Genomic DNA, 13468 nt, shown 5'->3' with positions numbered 1-13468 from the left:
TATCTCACTTTTCCAATTATGTAGTTTTCTTTTTTTAGTCTTAAAGGTGTAATTTGTGCATACATTTGCACAAATACCTAATCTCAGAGTGTATTAAACTTAATTCCCTCTTTTTGGTCTTGGTCTAAAATTTTCTTTGCCTTAGTCTACAAGTTCTCATTTTTATCCCCATCTTTCTTAATACCACCAACTATTCTGCACTTTGATTTCCTTTCTTTATATCTTAATTTTTTCTAATCCAACTTTCCTGACAGTGAAGTAGCTTTCCTTGGATATTTTAATGTTTACAAATTAAACTAGTATTTCTTTTCCCAACCTAGTGTTTCTGCAGGTAACAAAACTGATGCATTTATTATTACTAACAATCTCACCCAAATTGTTTTCATGTCTGTCAGAATACCAGATAATACTTGCTGCTCTCAAATCCCTTTTATCTTTTCTTCAGCAATAATCCTTTTAAGTATACTGTGAATGTTGTTTATCACTTAAGCAATTCATATTACAACCTACTTGAGGTCTTCTCCCAAGAAGCAGTTCTCTGCTTCATTTCTTTGGTTAGATTATTGTATCTGGTCTTCTGAGTAAAACATTTGTACTAGATACAAAGTTTGATTACATGTCACAAGTACAAAGTAAGAAAAAATAACAAATAGATGATCTTTGTTGATATGTATGGTTTAGGAGATTCTGGAAGAGCCAGTAGTTTCTTAATTTCATAACTTTGAGATTTCATTAAGCAAGGCATGTCTGTATTTCAAGATATGCTTTGCTTATGAAGTTATGTACAAAAAATATAATTTTTTCACAACTTCTCTCTCTCTCTCTCTCTATTTTACAAAGACTTACAGTCCTACTTTGACCAGAGTTCAATCACGAATGCATACTATTAAATAGTGTAATACTATCTATTAACCATACAATCACTTATAGAAACATGTTAATAAATCAGAGGTATAAAATTTTCAAATTAAACTGTCAGCTTATGGAATTCTTTTTTTTATTAAGAATGTTGTTAGCAAATCTACTCTAAATCAATCGCTGGTCCATAAATCAAGCAATGCTTTTCAATCTAAATGTTAATCAATGAAAAAGAAAACATACCTGATTTCCAAAGCTTTAAATAAGGTCCAAAATCCACAGTGTTATTCTCATAACAACTACTATTGTCACAGACTGTAAAATTTTCAAAGCCTTCAACTAATATACCACTTAGTAGAACAGAACCTATTTCATATCCTGGGTTTCCTGATCTTAAATAGATTGTGGAGTTCTCTTTGGAAGTATTCAAAAGTGTATAATAATGAAAGTCCACTGCAAAGTGCTGAGTTAAAACTGTATTATCTCCAATAAGAGAAATATTTCCAATGACCATAGTAATATTAACATAAACAACTTGCCTTCCTTTCCAAAATATATCATATTTCACTTCTAGTACAATATTATAACATGTATCACCATCAAAATATGGAAGAGGTACCACAAATGTTTTATTATCACTTTTAGTAAAACAATGATGTTTTGTTTTTTTATCTTTTCGAATGGAAGTTTGAAAGAAATTTTCAGTGGCATTAAAATCATTTCGCTTAAGATAGAAAAATAGATTTTCCTCACATAAAAATGTTAAGTTTACAATAACAGCATCTCGTGAAGAAGGAAACTTCAAAAGACGAGGAAATCCACTTTGCATATCATCACTCAGTACAAAATTCGATGCACTCGCTAAAGAATCACTTAGATCCGATGATGTGCAATATTCATGAATATTGATGCTGCAGTGTGAATTCCATGAAACCAAGTAACGAATACCTTCCATTGAAGTGCAATATCCATTATACAGACCAAATGGTAAATAAAAAGAATCTACTTGCAATCTATCTTCAATATCATTTCTAGTAACCTTTAACTCTTCTCCATAATAATAAAATGCAGTCTTTTTATATGCAGAATTTTTAAAATCAAATGATGGAAGGAAGTCATAGCTATCTGCACTTTTATGATTACGAGTCAAAACATTTAATGAAGACAAATCACTTATTATTTTCATATCACGATAGTAACTACCCAGATATGGGCTATTATCCGAATGTAAGCAGAGAAACGAATGAAAATCCACTGAAGATTGAAGGACAGAAAAATCACATCTCCACTCCAGAAATTTCCTAGTTTTGATTCCATACAAATCCTGTGTACAGTTAAATCCTCTTGAGCTGCTTTTACAATCCTATTAATAAAAATTAAAAATGATAAAAGATTTTAAATGACATTAAAAACTTTCTATTTTAAATGACAATAAAATTAATAGCGTACACTATTAAAAAACAATATTAAGGATCAAAGCTGTATAACTGGGAGGAGACCTCCACCCAGCCTTTTAAGGAATGCAAAGAACTGACCAGGGCTTCTGACCTAATGTCCACTCCTCACCTTCTTGTGGTGCACCCTGTTAGATATCTGCCCAGATACTGAACAAACATGGCAAAATATTCTGGAGGCTATAGAAACAGCTCAGAAATAAAGAAAAAAGTACTGTAAAAGGAATCAGAGATGATAAAATGACATGAAAACTGAAGATAAAGATATTATAAATGTCTGGAGTTTATTTATTTATTCATTCATATGGGGTTCCCCATTCTTCATCCGTCCCTTAGGACTGATCGAGCCCTCCCAGAGAGGGATTAAATATGTACTTGATGACTGTAGATCTGTGTTGCTCATGTGCCGGTTTGCCTGTTCTGAGTTTCTGAAAAATCCGAGTTTCTGGATTGGAGGTAAAGGATGAAAAACTCTCTACCTCCATATGAGACTGGCAAACTTACCTTTAGTCGAAAGAGACCAGACAAAGTTCCTCACGTCATGGATGGGAATTGATTTCTACTTTTTCTACTCCCAGATCTTTCCAATCAAATCGCTTCATCTCTACTGACTGAGCTACAGAGGCTCTAATGTCTGGAGTAATTATGTTGAAAGACTGCTACATGAAACAAGTAGTGTCAAAACAGGAGTAGAAAACTCCAAACAGGAATGCATATCTATACCTAAAGTAGAAAAAGCCATCAAAACCCACAATATCGATATGCAGCTGGAGTAAATGAAATTCAAACAGAAATGTTCAAATATGAAGGTATTAAAGTTTTACAGTAACTGCAATGCATAATTCAGAAGGTCTGGTCAGAGGGTCAAATTACAGATGGAGCAGAATTCTCATAGTACCCTTGTATAAAAAGGGAAATGAAACTGAATGTGAGAATTATAGAAGTATTTCCTACTGAGTATTCCTGGTAAAATTTCTACAATTATACTTGAGAAACAGCTAAGAAAAATTGAGGAAGGGAAGCTTGGTGAAGAGCAAGCTGTATTCAGCCAAATAGAGGTCGTCAGGATCAGACTTTCACTTTAAGAAAAATAGTTGAGAAATACTGAGAATATAATAAAGATTTGTATTTGTGTTTTGTTGACCTGGAAAAGGCATATGACAAGGCACCAAGAGGAAAACTCTTCAAATGCCACAGTTATATGGTACATATCAAGTAATATATAGTCTCTATTTAAGCTGTAAGTGAGCAGTTAGAATTGAAGGAAGTGACAGGAAGATGGTTTGATAAAATCAGGTGTGCGACAAGAGTGCACATTATCTCCACTGTTATTCATTATCTATATGAATCACATTATGAAGGAATGTGGCATTAAATCTGATTTCAAAATTGGCAATGTTAATCTTAGCACTTTACTTTGTGCACATGATGTTATACTTCTGAATAAATCCAGTATAAGTCTGCAAGATTCCCTAACTAAATTGAATAACTGTTGTAATAAATTTGGTATGAAAATTAGCAATAAAATGACAAAGACAATGAAAATAGGCAGAAACACTCAAAACATCACCTATATCCTGAATGGTGAACCTATAGAACAAGTAAAACATTTCTGCTATTTAGGGACAAATTTAAGTGGAAATGGCAGATTAAATATTATTATTATTCAGGCCTTCATGGAGTCAAAAGACTCATTGTGGGAGGTTCTTTCTAAGAAACATGTCTATCAAGACTCATCGAGGGAGGTCCCGCCTAGGAAACACAAAGTCTATCATGTCACTCCTTAAACGTACTGACTGTTCTCGCTCTCACCACTCGATCAGGCAATGCATTCCATGGTTCAACCATCCTCCATGCAAAGAAACCACTCCTCACCCTCTTTCTCACAGTTTCCTTTCGTAACTTCCAGGGATGGCCCCTTGTCATGACCCCTTCCTGCTGTTCAACCAAGCGAAAGAACTCCCCAGTGTCAACCCTGTAACCACCTCTCAACCGTTTAAAAGTCTCAATCATATCACCTCTCCTTCTATCCACCAAACTCTGCAGTCCACACTCCCTCAGCCGATCCTCAAATATACTTGTACTATAGTAAATCTAGTACAATACCTGATAATGTTGTAGTCCTGACACATAAGTTAATTTGGAGGATAGTTGTTAATTGGAAGTGATCAATGATGTAACTTTTTCGTGTAGTGCTAATCATAATATCCTGTACACTCTCTGAGGTTACAAATCAGGAATATGGAAAGAGATAACAGAATTAGTAAAACTGGTAGAAAGTCAGCTGAATAAATTTATATGGAAAAAGAAAGAAATTAGCCAAAGCACTAAATTAGCTGACTATAAGAAAGCATTCAAACCAATTTAAATTTATGGATCTGAGAGCTGGGTTAGAAATCAAACACTTGATCAAAGACTAGAGACCACAGATATGATAGTTCTGAGAAAGATTAGTGGAATGAACAGATGTCATTAATAGCAGTATTGTAGAGAAAATGAAGATATTCAGAAAGAATTTACCTTGTTAGCATTCAAGAATGTGTTAGCAGAGCTAATCTCAATGGTATGGTCACTTAAACATAATGAGAGAGTTAAGATTAACAAAGCAAGTATTTTTTGCCAGGTTGGCAGGAAAATAACCCAGAGGAAGACCTATATATAGGTGGATTGATACAATAAAAAGTGCTTCAAAAGGCAGAAATATAGTAAATCCAGTACAGTACAATACCTGATAATGTTGGAGTCCTGATACATAAGTTAATTTGGAGGATAATTGTTAATTGGAAGTTAGCAATGATGTAACTTTTTCATGTAGTACTATCATAATATCCTGTACACTCCCTGAAGTTACAGATCAGGAATTTGATGATGTTAGTGACAAGTATGTCTCTGAGTGTAAATCACTAAATCCACCAGATGTCATGTCATAAAATAAATATTAAAACAGAAATGTGCACTCAACATATTTTTTCACATTCACATTTTGAGCCACTTTTTGTGTATTTCTAGATCAGTAAGAGATCTCTTTTTTCTCTCATTAGTCAGAGAAAAAAAAAAAACAAATCTTTATTTTTAGGTATGATCTAATACAACATAATAAGCTATATCATGCAGGAAGCACCAAAAAAAAAAAAGTGCACTAAAACATTCCATGGTGTGTATGACTCTCTCTCTCTCTTGGACAAGAGGCTGCACTCAGAAAGTATAGACAGACATGTCATGGTCAACTATTAAACACATTATCATTAATAAGGACTGGCAAAGCATGCAGAAAGTTCTGTAAAAGTGGTAAAGTTATGGGAGCAAGTTTTACTGCTTCTTGAAAATAAATGGTTAAAGTGGCCTGCAGATAGATGTGAAAAACAGTAATTTGTGAACAAGTAGAAATGATTTGCAATAAGAGAATAAACATGCCACAGGTAGGCATTGTACATGACCTGGATTATTGTGAACAGATTTGGTCTCCCAGATTCCAAGGGGATAAAGAAGCTGTGGAAAGCGTGCAAAGAAGAGTTACAAAGATTATATTTGGATTATGGGATTTAGATAATGAGGACAGATTGTATGTGGATTACAGACCCTGGTTAACAGGAGAAAGAGGGGTGATGTAATAGAAGTCTATACACTTTTGAATGGGTGTTATAGGATATCATCCGATGAAAATTTTCGTTATATGGAAGATGGAGAGAGAGAGAACATGGGGGCATCCATGGAAGTTAAGTTTGTTCACAGTCAAGAAGAGGTAAGAGCTATGTTTTTCTCTCACAGAGCAGTGAGTAAATGGAATAGCTTGCCTTTAGGAGTAGTGAGAACATCTAGTGTCAATGAATTTAAGGACAGCTGGTTTGGGTGATTTATAGCCTCCCTCAATGAGTCCTTGACTCCCTGGAGGGCTCAGATAATAATAATAATAATATTTTCTGATGTGAAAAAAAAAAAAAAAATGCAAGTTGCAACTTTGAATTCAAAGTACATTATGGATAGTTCAGGCATTTATCTATATATTAAGATACCAAGAAATTATATACTTGGTTTAATCCTTTATAGAAGTGTAACCAAACAAAGTTTGCACCTGAAGTATTTTCTGGACTGGGGCAACCCATGGTAAAGGTGGTATTGTTGGATCGTACTTCCTTGTTTTTGATCCGCCATCTTTGTTTTAACTCTGTTCTTAAACAAGTAATAAGTCTGGTTGATTACTAATTTAAATATAGAGAAATTTATATTTTTAGACTGCGCCACTCTATATCTAATTTAGTCTAATGGAATGTAGTGAAACCAAGCATCAACTAATTTTATATCAACATTATTTCTTATGTAGACCGAGTTTATCTCTTATCTTTAAAGCTCCTACTAGGTCCGATAATTTCATGAATGGTGCAGTAAAAGAGATTCAGGCAAACACAATTTTAAAATCATCAAAGCAAAACATTTAATTCAGGGTTATATATTATACATATAAACTCAATTCTGAAAACAAGATAATATAAATGTCTTAGCTTAACTGGGATGCTTAAGGGTCGAAGCTGTATAACTGAGAGGAGACCTCCACATAGCCTTTAAAGGAATGCGGAGAACCGACCAGGGCTTCTGACCTAATGTCCAATTCCTCACCTTCTCGTGGTGCACCCTGTTGGATATCTACTTGGATACTGAACGAAAGAGGATGGGCTGGCAATTTGGGATTTAGTCGACCAAATTGTATTCTTATTGGTTAAACCAAAATAAAAAAAATGATGGTACAACATGACAAAATTTCATGCCGGCTGGGGCGTCGCCCGGTTAAACAAGGCCCCCGTTGTTTTCGCCAGGGAACCAGGGCGAACAGCGAAAAGTCAGCTACTGGAACAAATCTGAAAACAAACCCCAACTCAACATCACCAGAGTTAAAGATCGGTACTATCAACGTAAGAAGCCTGAATGGCAAAGAAATGGAGCTAGCTGAGGAATTAGATAAGTACAAGATCGACATAATAGGGGTGACTGAAACAAAAAAGACCAAAACTGGTGAGATCTTTCTGAGCAATAAATACAAAATGTTATATTCAGGCAATGACAATCAAGGAAAAGAAGGAGTAGCCATAGTATTCAACACAAAATACGAGGCTAATCTTCTTGAATGGCAGGCAGTCTCAAGTAGAGTAATGTGGCCAAATATGAGAATGGGGAACTGGACAATGAGACTTATTTGTGCCTATGGTCCCACAGAAGGTTCTACTAAGGTAGAAGTGGAGGAATTTTTTGATGCATTAGAAAAAGCAACTGACACAATGAAAAATGAAAAGTTGGTCCTTGTTGGGGATCTAAATAGCGGAGTAGGAAATGATTGTGAGACATACAAAAATATTTTGGGAAAATTTGGAGAAAAGAGCAAAGCTAATAATAATGGCAAATATCTGTTGGATTTCTGCTCAGGACATGGACTGGTTATTACTAACACCATGTTCCAACATAAAAATGTGCACAAATTCACATGGAGAGAAGAGGCTAGGAATAAGAAAAGTCTCATTGAATATTTTATTGTTGATAGTGATGTTTTCTCCCTGGTGAAGGACACCAGAGTGTACAGAGGATTTGAAATTGGAAGTGATCACTCTCAAATGTGAACTGTAGACTAAAATACACAAAGATTATTGAAGAAAAAATGAAAGAGTTTGAGAACAGGAACCAAACCTTGGAGATTCGGTGGCAAGCCTTCAAGAAAACACTGATTGATTCAGCCAGAGAGGCATGTGGTGAGGTTGTCTGCAAGGATAGAAAAATCAGAACTCCCTGGTGGACACAGGAAGTTAAAGTGGCAGTGAAGGAAAAGAAGAAAGCATATCAAAAGTTCCTGTCAAATAAGTCAGCTTGTGCTCTTAGAGAATATAGAAACAAATGCAATAATACTAAACACAGTGTAAAACTAGCTAAACAAAAGTCATGGCAGGACTTTGTCAAGAATATAGAAAATAAATATCAAGAAGGTGGCAAAATATTCTGGAGGTTGTTGAAGAAGCTTAGGAATGGAGGAAAGAGTGCTGTAAAAGGAGTTAGAGATGATACAGGTGACATGAAAACTGGAATAAAAGATATCCTTGAAGTATGGAGTAATTACTTTGAAAAACTGCTAAATGAAGCAAGCAGTGATGACAGCACAGTGGTAAAAAACACTGACCAGGAATGCAGGCAGGAATACATATCCATACTTGAAGTAGAAAAAGCCATCAAAGGGTTGAAATGTGGAAAGGCAGATGGAGTAGATGATATTTGACCAGAAATGCTGAAGTATGGTGGTATAAGAGTCTTACAGTGGCTGCACTGCATAGTTCAGAAAGCCTGGACAGAGGGACGAATTCCCGATGATTGGAGTAGAGCTCTCATAGTACCCATATATAAAAAGGGAAATAAAACTGAATGTGAGAATTACAGAGGTATTTCCCTACTAGTGTTCCTGGCAAAATCTATGCAAGTATACTTGAGAAACGGTTGAGAAGAATTGTGGAAGAAAAGCTTCGTGAAGAACAAGCTGGATTCAGGCCAAACAGAGGCTGTCATGATCAGATCTTCACTTTACGACAAATAGTCGAGAAAGCATGGGAATATAACAAAGATCTGTATTTAAGTTTTGTCGATTTGGAAAAGGCATATGATAAGGTGCCAAGAGAGAAGCTATTCAATACGCAGCAGTTATATGGTGTCAATGGGGCATTATATGAAGCAATACTTAGTCTTTATTTGAGTTGTAAGTCAGCAGTTAGAATTGAAGGAAGTACAGGAAGATGGTTTAATGTTAAATCTGGTGTGAGACAAGGATGTACATTACCCCTCTGTTATTCATTATCTATATGGATCACATTATGAAGGAAAATGGTATTAAACATGATATCAAAATTGGAGATGTTAATGTCAGCTCTTTGCTTTATGCGGACGATGTTATACTTCTAAATAAATCCGCTACAAGTCTGCAAGATTCTCTGACTAAATTGAATAGCTGCTGTATGAAGGTCAGCAATAAAAAGACAAAGACAATGAAAATAGGCAGAATCATTGAAAATGTCAACTGTGTTGTGAATGGAGAACCTGTGGAACAAGTAAAACATTTCAGCTACTTAGGCACGATTTTTACTGAAGATGGTAAATTAAATATGGAAATAGACAACAGAATCAGCAAAGCTGGTATGGTGGGAAGTCAATTGAATAAATTCATATGGAATAAGAGAGAAATTAGTCGGAACACTAAATTAGCTGTATACAAGACAGTGTTCAAACCAGTTTTAACTTATGGATCTGAGAGCTGGGTCAGAAGTAAAACACTTGACCAAAGACTAGAGACCGCAGATATGAGAGTCCTGAGAAACATTAGAGGCGTGAACAGATGGCATCAATGGCAATATCATATTAAAAATGAGGATATTAGGAAAGACCTTGACATTGTCCGCATCCAGGAATGCGTTAGCAGAGCTAATCTCAGGTGGTATGGTCATTTAAACAGAATGGGCGAGGAAAGATTAGCAAAACAAGTGTTCTCTGCCAGGTTGGCAGGAAAACGACCCAGAGGAAGACCAAGATATAGGTGGATTGATATGGTACAAAGTGCCTTAGACGATAGAAATATAAGATCTGATAATGTTGGACTCTTGACAAGTAACAGACTGATTTGGAGGAAAATTGTAGATAGGAAGTTAGTAATGATATAATTTTTTCATGTAGTACTATCATATCCTGTACACCCCTTGTGGGTACATGGCAGGAATTTGATGATGATGATGATAGCTTAACTGGTCACAACATCTTACAGATTCAGTCTATGGGCATTCTGCTATCAGACTTGTAACTTTCACAATATTAAAATAACTTTTAATAGAGATCAATATCACAAAATCTTTTAGTAACAAATTTTACTATTATCACACAGTCAGTCAAAGTCTCAATACATTAATGGTGGCAACAACTGCTTTACGAGTATACTCTTTCCTACTTCATGCTCCGACTGATTTCAGCAAAAAAACGTTATAGTTAATGTGGGGAATGACGGGAGGAATTACACATATATCTCTGCACTGAAGTAACATAAAATTGGACAGTTCTTACCGGATAAATCCTTTGCTCATCAATTTCACTATGGGCACACTTTATAACTATATTTACTTCCACACTATGGCAACACTATTTAGAATAAATCTTCTCAATGATAACTGAACTATTAATGGTCGCACTTCACGTGTATAGACGTACTTGGATAAAGGAAAATGCTCATTCCTTCTTTAACACTATTCGGCCAATTCAGCTCTCTCTGTTAAAGTTCCGTGAAATTAATGGAACACATAGTAATTCTTTAACTTCTAGAATTATACTCAGTTGCCTATTACTTTCCCGGTCCTCAAATAGTCCAATCACAGCACTAAAGTTCTAGACTCAGCAATCCGCTCTATTCACTTTGCTGCCTCTCAGTATTCTCCTAGTCTGTCAGTGCTATACCCAATGCTCTCGTATCCCCAGCATGGTCGGTCCTGAAACAGAGAAGCGCCTCTGTTTTCTCCGCTCTCAGCTTATATACCTCCCTTCTTTTTCCCGCCAAAAATTGTTTCTCATGCTCTCTTATGTCAATTCCTTCTCTGCAGTTGAATACCAATCTCGCGATCCATGCACGCGCTAGCTATTTCTAGTCCGTCTCCATAGTAACAAACAAAATAAAATAAAAACAGAAATATTGCATAACATTATACTTTTACATACTGGTAGTGATAAATAAAAATGTAAATATTATAACTCATATAAGGCATATTAAACTTATATATACAATTCCTCATAATATTAAATTAGGAATAATCAAAATAAACAGAATAATATTTCATTACAAGGTTCTATCATTGCTAACACATATTTTAGATTAATTAATAAGATTTAATAAATAAACTCAAGGCAATTACATGAATAATAATTTACAATCATGGGATTAATATTAAATAATTTTACAAGTATAGCCTTTGGTATGGTGGATTAAGTTGAATTCTGTAAGGAATATTAATAATTTAAATTTCTCCTTAATCAGAATCCAACAGTATGACGGCAAGTGATGTGAATTCATACAACCTTTACCATGAGTTGCCCCAGTCCTGAAAATACTTCAGGTGCAAACTTTGTTTGCTTACAGTTGGATATCTTTAATTTATAGTATAATCAAGCAGAAAAACTTTCAACAACATTTATCTATATCAAAAGTAAAACTACAGTTAACAACTTTATGATAAGTACTGATGAGCTTGTCCAAAGTTATTTACCTTCCGAAATGTTCAACTTTGAAGAAACTGCTATTCATCCTTCATAACATATAAAGGATGAACAGAACCCTAGTGTTTTTTAAGAATAGTAGACATGGATGAATTATGATTTCAAGACTGTATTGTGAATTATTTTATGCCAAAAGTTGACTAATATCTTTAGACTAAGAACTTAAAACAATTTTCTCCTATATGTCAATAAAGCATCAATTCATAGCCAGTAGGATGTTTTTCATTTGTTATAAAGTGCATCATACTTGACAAGAAATCATATTCTTGTTTTAATTCTAACTCAAGTGTATGCAAATAAAGTGGGCATGTGAATCATCTTCACAACTAGTCTACTTTTATATAGCAATTACTGACTTTGCATCAATTGCCTTAGTATGCCACAATGCAATGCACACTTCCTTTTCGAATTGTACATTGCTATGCATTATGGGAAGAGTCACTATCCAGACCAGTTTTGCCCTTTACTGAGATGCTGTTAAAGTGTAGGGGGTACCCCTCCTACACTTTAACAGCTATGAATGATCTACCATATCACTCTAAATCTGAAGGAATGACCATAAAGGATCATTACTAAACTTAGCAGTGGCTGTACTCTGTGACAGGCAAAAACCCATCACCGACTCTACTCCCCAGGAAGCAAGCAAGACCAAAGATAAACATTATTAAATGTCATCAATGGAGCCAGACCCAGAAAAATAACCAAGGTTGAATCAATGTAGAAGTCATATATTTTTCATAAACCTACAAGTAGTAAAATGGTGTCTCACCATATTATTAAAATACTCTGGATAAGAGAAAGCAGCAGGTTGTTTTTTTTCACTTGGTTATAAAGTATATTATACCATACTTGTTTGAGTATACCTGGGTTAGAATAAAAACAAAACTATAATTTCTTGTCAAGTATAATATACTTTTATAATCAAGTGAAAAAATATCCTATGTCTTTCTCTGATCCAGAGTATTAATAATCAGAATAATTTAATAATATGTTGATACACCATTTTACTACTTGTATATGGAAAATATATGACATCTACATTGATTCAACTCTGGCATTTTCTTGTGTCTGGATCACAATCCCATGGATGACATTTTATAATGTTCATCTGAGGCTGCCCTTGAGAGCTTGTCCCATTCTCTGGGTAGGCAGTAGGTCTTTTCAGTGAGCAGCAGACTTTGTCTGCTGCCAAGTGGAGCTGATGCTTCATACATAGTGGATTTGAGCTGTCACTATGCAGAGCTGAGGTTCAGCACAGTGTTTTAGGTGAATTTAAGAGATGTAATAGTGATTTTTAAGAGTTTTTTTTGTTTGAGCTACATGAGAAAGTGACCTTTTTTTTTTTAAGGTCACTCATGAATTTTTTGTAAGAGATATGGAATGAAGGTCAGCAATAAAAAGACAAAGACAATGAAAATGGGTAGAATGGTTGAAAATGTCAACTGTGCTTTGAATGGGGAACCTGTCATCATCATTATCAAATTCCTGCCATGTACCTTCAAGGGGTGTACAGGATATGATAGTACATGAAAAAAATTACACCATTACTAACTTCCTATCTACAATTTTCCTCCAAATCAGTCTGTTACTTGTCAAGACTCCAACATTATCAGATCTTATATTTCTATCTCTAAGGCACTTTGTACTATATCAATCCACCTATATCTTGGTCTTCCTCTGGGTCGTTTTGCTGCCAACCTGGCAGAGAACACTTGTTTTGCTAATCTTTCTTTGCCCATTCTGTTTAAGTGACCATACCACCTGAGATTAGCTCTGCTAATGCATTCCTGGATGCTGACATGTCACGTTCTTTCCTAATATCTTCGTTTTTAATATGATATTGCCACTGATGCCATCTGTTCACACCTATAATCTTTCTCAGG

At 35.0% G+C, this 13468-nt stretch overlaps 1 protein-coding gene across 2 annotated transcripts in view; it reads right to left on the bottom strand.

Annotated features, from left to right (window-relative positions):
* The window catches only part of tctn (tectonic), a 367511-nt gene that overhangs the window by 255814 nt on the left and 98229 nt on the right, over window positions 1–13468 (bottom strand). For both annotated transcript variants that reach the window (XM_090400596.1, XM_090400595.1), the window contains exon 9: window positions 1102–2221. In XM_090400596.1, the coding sequence (XP_090256722.1) occupies window positions 1102–2221 (1120 nt within the window). The remainder of the gene's footprint in view (window positions 1–1101; window positions 2222–13468) is intronic.

Source organism: Typopeltis vanoorti, chromosome 11 (genome assembly GCF_054136105.1).
Source record: "Typopeltis vanoorti isolate ZY-2024b chromosome 11, IOZ_Tvanoo_1.0, whole genome shotgun sequence".
NCBI classification, from domain to species: domain Eukaryota; kingdom Metazoa; phylum Arthropoda; class Arachnida; order Uropygi; family Thelyphonidae; genus Typopeltis; species Typopeltis vanoorti.
The sequence above is the reverse complement of the archived record's forward strand: the minus strand, read 5'-3'. Positions and strand labels throughout refer to the sequence as shown.